This window comes from Corticium candelabrum, chromosome 20 (genome assembly GCF_963422355.1).
Source record: "Corticium candelabrum chromosome 20, ooCorCand1.1, whole genome shotgun sequence".
Lineage (NCBI taxonomy): Eukaryota > Metazoa > Porifera > Homoscleromorpha > Homosclerophorida > Plakinidae > Corticium > Corticium candelabrum.
The window spans coordinates 626,517-633,115 of record NC_085104.1 but is presented as its reverse complement, the minus strand read 5'-3'; the positions used below and the strand labels follow the sequence as shown (position 1 = coordinate 633,115).

The following is a 6,599-nucleotide window of genomic DNA, read 5'->3' as shown; positions in this document are numbered from 1 at the left end:
CCAACTTTAATATGTATTTTATTTACAGTATATTGTAGTAGCAATTTTTATATAAGAGCACCAGCTGGGTTTCATTGATACAAATTTAATGTTTATTAAAAATTTACATTACTGTATTATTTAATTCATCAGTAATATTTTATTGACAGACAGACAAACAGACAGACAGACAAACAGACAGACCCCCGGATGTTGGCGGCGAGGGCAGCGAAGCTTTTGCCTGTCTCTTTTCTTTAACATGTCTCAGGAAGTGGAAAGTTGTCCTTTGCTTTCTTGCCACTTTTCGGGAAGGCTTCGGCGGGTCTTATGTCATATACGAGAAGTACATGCTCCAGACGACGTACCGGAAGTTTTCGTTTCTCGTTGGAGGCTTCAGCGGTGTCCTCAATGTCAACATTGGTTTATGAAGCTGGGCCAACATGCTACGCAGTGTAGGAAAGTAAGTCAAGACAATTCTGCTACTCAACGGCCGCCGTCAATTTCAAATGTGTCGTTGACATCCATTTCTGCGCAAGCGCTACCGTCTTCACCTCGTCAAAAGAATGCTACATCTGAGAAGGAAACCAGACCACCTGCTACAAGGAATGTGTCAGTAGATGGTGTGAGCGACGCCAATCTTGAATCTAGCGGTTTACAAAAGGCTAAGGAAGACCGAGAGCTATCGTCGTGGCAACTAATACGGGACATGTCTGTTGATGATATCTTGAAACAACCTCCACCTAGAACAGTCCAAACGATCAAACCTGCAACAAAGGCGCTGTTTCAAGAATGTTGTTTATTAGTTCTTCGCAGAATCCGTCAAAACCTGGCAGATGAGACGGCCTGGAAACTTCTATTTCTACTTCCAAGGATGTTGTTGCGACCATTGTCAAGAGGAGGGCGAGCAGTTATTAAGGAAGTGAGATCGCTATACAGTCAATTCCTAGATTTCCATTGGGAAGGTTTGATCCAGTTTAATGAAAACAATACGTGCGCATCTAGACGTGAGGCAGCATCTCAGTCACAAAGAGCTGCACTCAGACTTGTGAAGTGTGGAGAACTCTCCAGGGCAGCCAAGGTATTAACAAGCAAAGGTTTGGCTCCGTCTACAGCTGATACAGTGTCCAAACTTAGGGCAAAACACCCATCTAAGGAGGATGATAGTGATCCACTGCCTGATTGCCCCAGCTCTACATCTTTTTCACTGTCAATGTCAGTGTTGCTTAGTGTCATCAGGGATTCACCCAAGGGCTCGGGAACTGGGCCGTCTGGGTGGCGATACGAACATTTTAGATGCATGATAGAAAATGAGGAGCTAGCTGAATGTCTGCATGCTGCATGTGCAGGCATTGCAAATGGATGCCTTCCTGGCTCAGTACCGGAACTTTTGTCTTCCGCTCGGCTTATTGCACTACCGAAACCTAATGGTGATGTAAGACCAATAGCCATAGGTGAATCACTTCGACGTCTTACCGCAAAATCAATTTGCAGGCAGAAAAGGGGCTGTTTTTCCAACTTCTTTGAGCCTGATCAACATGGAGTGGCTACAGCTTGTGGAATAGAGCTGCTATATCATCATGTTCAACTTCTTCTGGAGGGCAGGCCGGACTATATCGTTCTCAAAACGGATGTCAAGAATGCTTTCAATTCACTACACAGGCATCATCTCCTTGAACAAGTCTCTAATTTCCACCCAGAAATTTATCCTCACGTTCGTCAAATGTACTCCCACAGTAGCTCTCTGGTCTACCAGCAAGGCGATTGTATTGTCATCATTCCATCTGAAGAGGGAATCCACCAAGGGGACCCCTTGGGTCCAGCTCTGTTCTCAACCGGTATACATTCAGTTCTGTCAGATTTAAAGGGTTCATTTCCTACTGTCAGAGTTCTTGCCTACCTAGATGACATCTTTTTGGTGGGGGAGAAAGATGATGTTCTGTCGTCCCTGGATTATCTAAGACCAGCATTCTCTAATATTGGTCTTCAAATTTCTTCCAGCAAGTGTGAGATCTATTCCCCATCTGGACCTCTGATGTCAAGCAGATCTGATCTAGATGCCATACCTGTAGTTAGCGATGGGACTATAGTTCTTGGGGCTCCAATAGGCAAGAGAGAGTATGTGTCTGCAGCCTCTAGCCAATATGCTGAGAGTGGAAGGCTGTTGTGTGAGCAGTTGATGAAGTTGGGAGAGGTACAGAGTGCAATGCTTCTTTTACGATTCTGCCATGTTCCTCGCATGAACCATTTAGCACGTTTAGTTTGCCCTGACAGACTTCAGGCAGCTGCCGAGGTCCATGATAAGATTTCTCGTGAGACCTTCACTCACTTATTGGGATATAGTCACCTCACTGACTCTTCCTGGATGCAAGCTACACTGCCGGTCAGGTTTGGTGGTTTCAGCATGTCACCATGCCTCAGCACTTCTCGATTTGCTTTTCTTTCGTCCTGGGTTCACACTCTGGTTCATCTGCCTATTCGTTATCCAGACCTCAAATCCGCACTTGATCTTCTAGTCAACTCAAATGGTGTCGAGGAATCGATAGCATTTTCGCTGATGCAGACTGGCAGTGATGGGACAGATATTACTGAAATGATTCAAGTTCCAACTAAACTACAACAGAGGCTGACACGGCAACACGCTAAAGAAAAGATGTCAGCAATGATCGAGAAGGCCCCTTCCCAGCGAGATGCAGCTAGGCTAAGATCGATTCAAGGCAAGGGCGCTGGAGCCTGGCTGAATGCTATGCCCACCTCAAATAAGCTCGCACTAGTTTCCCGCGATTTTCGTTTGGCGGCTTGCTTGAGATTGGGGTTAGCCATGCCCTTCGATGGCTGTATTCGTCAGTGTGACTGTGGTTCTTTTCTGGACAGTTGTGGATACCATCTCCTAACATGTAAGTGGGGCGGTGGTCCAGTCTGGACCCATGAGTGTATTGCCAATGTATGGTCAGACTGTCTGCGCAGCTTACAAATGCACCATCACAGAGAGCCACGTCATCGATACATTACATCTGACAACCGCCCTGACATAACAGTTTTCGATGTTGGATCAGGGTCCAACACAGATTTAGACATTTCGCTAGCACATCCCTGGAGCAGTGAAGTAATTTCAGCATCAGCATCTACGGAAGGTGCTGCAGCATCCAGGAGAGAGCAGAAGAAAACGGAAAAATATAGCAGAGAACGACTTCTTGGTAAGGAAACAGTGACAGCAGTCCCACTAGTCTTGGAACATTTTGGTCGATGGGGACAACAAGCAGAAATGTACCTACAGCATTTGTCAAGTAGATCAACGGATGCCTATGGAACAACAAATGCCTCCTCATTCAAGACACATTGGAGGGAGCGCATGTCCATTCAGCTACAAAAAGCCAATGCTCGAGTCATCTACAGGAAAGTGGAGAGACTTTTAGATGATGCTAGTTAATTTGTGTTTTTCCAAGGCCATTTGGCCTTTACTTTTTTTTTTAGTAAAGGAGCAAGCACGTGTGTAGTTAATTGGACTGATGAGGACATTGTGTTGTAGAGGATTTAGCCTCCATCTGTACGTACTTTGTTCTATTGAATAAAATACCTTTAACAGACAGACAGACGATTGCAAACAAACGGACAGACAGACAGACAGACAGTTACTAGTGTTGGACTTTAGTTATAGTTATGTACTTTGCAGTGATGTATAATAGTTCCATGTTTGAAAATGTATGTATTGACAGACAGATAGACAGACAAATCAGCCTTTTTTCTAAGTAGAGATAGAGATTACTAATACAAAAAGTTTATTGGCTTATTTTAATTAATATATCATTACTATTAATTACCGCAAATCAATTAAATTACCTAATTTCTACAAAAACTCACACAATTGGATCTAAATAAAGGTACCTACCTTTGGAGCCCCGTTTCCTATTTGCGCACTACCACGTGTCTGTCCCACCCACACAGTTCGGTTTCCAAGCGATCACAGTCTAATGACTGCCATGATCACGCGATCAGACTTGCTGACAGCCTTCGCTAATTCCATGATATTTATCTATCAGCACAAACTCTTGTCTTCAGTCGTCTTCATTTCTCTCTCCATCTATTTCACTTATCATCTCGTTTTTTCCGCCTCCACGCTCTTTCATGTTGCTCTGATGAGTGGGATATGCTTGTATCTCGCTTACTATTGGATGTTTCACGTGCAGAAGCCGGATATTTACTGTCAGGAAGCGTTTCGGAGGTTCTTGGAGTGTCACTGTCCGACGGCGTTTAGCGTGTATTATCCTACTGTGTGGACGGTGGGAGGGCATGTGAGGTCGTTTAGTAGGGGATTTATTCAACGGCGTTTACCAGTTCAGTATGAAAGGTATGGATCGATGGCAAGTGTGTGTGTGTGCGCGCGTGTGTGTGTGCGTGCGTGCGCGTGTGTGTGCGTGCGCGCGTGTGTGTGCGTGCGCGTGTGTGTGTGCGTGCGCGTGTGTGTGCGTGCGTGCGCGTGTGTGTGCGTGTGTGTGTGTGCGTGTGTGTGTGCGTGTGTGTGTGTGTGCGTGCGTGCGTGTGCGTGCGCGTGTGTCTGTCTGTCTGTGTGTCTGTCCATATGTACAAGTAGAGTCTATATGAGAATAAACTATCTGTCTGTCCGTCTCTGTATGTCTGTATGTCTGTTTGTCCGTGTCTGTCTGTGTGTCTGTGTCTGTGTGTCTCTGTCTGTCTGTCTGTTTGTCCGTCTTTGTCTATCTGTATGTCTGTTTGTCTGTCTCTGTCTGTGTGTCTCTGTCTGTCTGTCTGTTTGTCCGTTTCTGTCTGTCTGTCTGTCTGTTTGTCTGTCTGTCTGTTTGTCTGTCTGATTGTCTGTGTGTGTGTGTCTGTCTGTCTGTCTGTGTGTCTGTCCATATGTACAAGTAGAATCTATATGAGAATAAAGTATCTTTCTATCTGTCTGTTTGTCCGTCTTTGTCTATCTGTATGTCTGTTTGTCTGTCTCTGTCTGTGTGTCTCTGTCTGTCTGTCTGTTTGTCCGTTTCTGTCTGTCTGTCTGTCTGTCTGTCTGTCAAAAATGCCTTCAATTCAGTATCGAGAGACAGTATTCTAAGTCAGGTCATGAAAGTGTTTCCTGAAATATACCATCACGTGAGGCAAATGTATGACAGTCCGAGTACCTTGATTTATGTCAAGGGGAAAGATATAGTGAAACTACAATCAGAGGAAGGAGTTCACCAGGGTGACCCTCTTGGTCCAGTCCTGTTCTCAATTGCTTTACAACCAATCATTGCCTCAGTTCAAGACCGTCATCAAGATACAACTATGCTGGCGTATTTGGATGACGTATATGTTGTTGGTTTGCCTGAATCTTCCATCTCAGTCTTTGATGATGTAAAAGGCTCCCTCAAAGATGTTGGCCTGACTATACGAGACGAGAAATGCAAGCTGTATTACCCAGATGCGCCAGAGCACTTCGCTACAACAGTTCCTATTACAAGAGTAGGAGTCCATGTGTTGGGGACGCCTATAGGTGCACCTAGTTACATCCAATCAAGTTGTACAAGGGTAGCACAGGATGGCAGTTCACTTTGCTCTAAGCTAAAAGATCTTGATGATCCTCAGTGCAGTCTTCTGTTACTCAGACATTGCCACGTCCCAAAAATGAATCATCTTGCCAGGACTGTATCTCCCAGGGATGTATCAGAAGCTGCGGGTATCCATGACCTCCTTACCAGAAAGACTTTCACTGACATCATAGGATTGGATCGGTTGGACGACACCAAGTGGAAACAAGCATCCCTGAAAATTAAATTCGGTGGATTCGGGCTCACGTCAATTCGAGGTACAGCTCCTGCTGCATTTTTGGCAGCATGGGCACACTCACTTAAAGAACTCCCCAACAGATTTCCATCAATGTGTCGGGACTTAGAAAATCTCTATCAAAGCAGCCCTAAGAATGATTCCTCTACCATAAGGTCAACCTTGTATCAAGCAGTGTCTAATCTTCCTCCCAAGTCAAACTTGGACGATGAAGAAGAAGTTATATATCACACTCTAGAGGAGATGATCAAGAACCCCAGGAAACTACAGCATCGTTTATCAACGGACATTTCCTGCATGGAAGCAGCAACATTTACCAATAGAATAGTTGAGGAAAAGGACGCGGGAAGAATGAGATCCTTGCAAGGACGAGGGGCGGGAGGATGGCTTGAAACAGTCCCCACTTCAGACAAGCACGCACTAAAGCAGAATGAATTTCGTCTAGCGTCTTGTCTGAGGTTGGGTGTCTGTCTGCCATTCAGTCAGCTCCTTGTAAAATGTGAGTGTGGAGCAGAGCTGGACAGAGAAGGATATCACTTGATTACATGTAAGTATGGGGGAGGTCCTGTCTGGACGCACAACACCCTAGTTTCTGGATGGAGCGAGTGTCTCAGCGATTTGCTCATATGCCACCAGATTGAGCCAAGACACAGATACATCCACACTGAAGATAGACCAGACATCACATTTTACGACGTAGACTCAGGAACAACAAAAGAGATAGATGTTGCTATGGCTCATCCCTGGAGCAAAGATACCATCAAGGGAGCGTCCACGACATGTGGATATGCAGCAACAAAACGAGAGGCAAGGAAGGAAGTAAAGTATCGCAAAGAATC

At 45.2% G+C, this 6,599-nt stretch overlaps 3 protein-coding genes across 3 annotated transcripts in view; all 3 read left to right on the top strand.

Moving 5' to 3' along the window:
- The first annotated feature begins 2,557 nt into the window (after nt 1–2,557).
- Nucleotides 2,558–3,557, top strand: LOC134195349 (uncharacterized). The gene has a single exon (XM_062664366.1). It carries the CDS (start codon nt 2,570–2,572, stop codon nt 3,404–3,406), a length of 837 nt encoding a protein of 278 aa, XP_062520350.1. The 5' UTR covers nt 2,558–2,569; the 3' UTR covers nt 3,407–3,557.
- A 6-nt stretch (nt 3,558–3,563) lies between these two features.
- LOC134195348 (phospholipase ABHD3-like) overlaps nt 3,564–6,599 on the top strand; it is a 9,903-nt gene continuing 6,867 nt past the window's right edge. Inside the window, exon 1 of the mRNA XM_062664365.1 lies at nt 3,564–4,324. Within this exon, the coding sequence (XP_062520349.1) occupies nt 3,948–4,324 (377 nt within the window). The 5' untranslated portion in view covers nt 3,564–3,947. The remainder of the gene's footprint in view (nt 4,325–6,599) is intronic.
- Nucleotides 5,043–6,599, top strand: part of LOC134195720 (uncharacterized) — a 1,907-nt gene continuing 350 nt past the window's right edge. The window contains exon 1 of the mRNA XM_062664799.1: nt 5,043–6,599. This exon is cut by the window's right edge and continues 350 nt beyond it. Coding sequence (XP_062520783.1) covers nt 5,059–6,599 — 1,541 coding nt within the window. The 5' untranslated portion in view covers nt 5,043–5,058.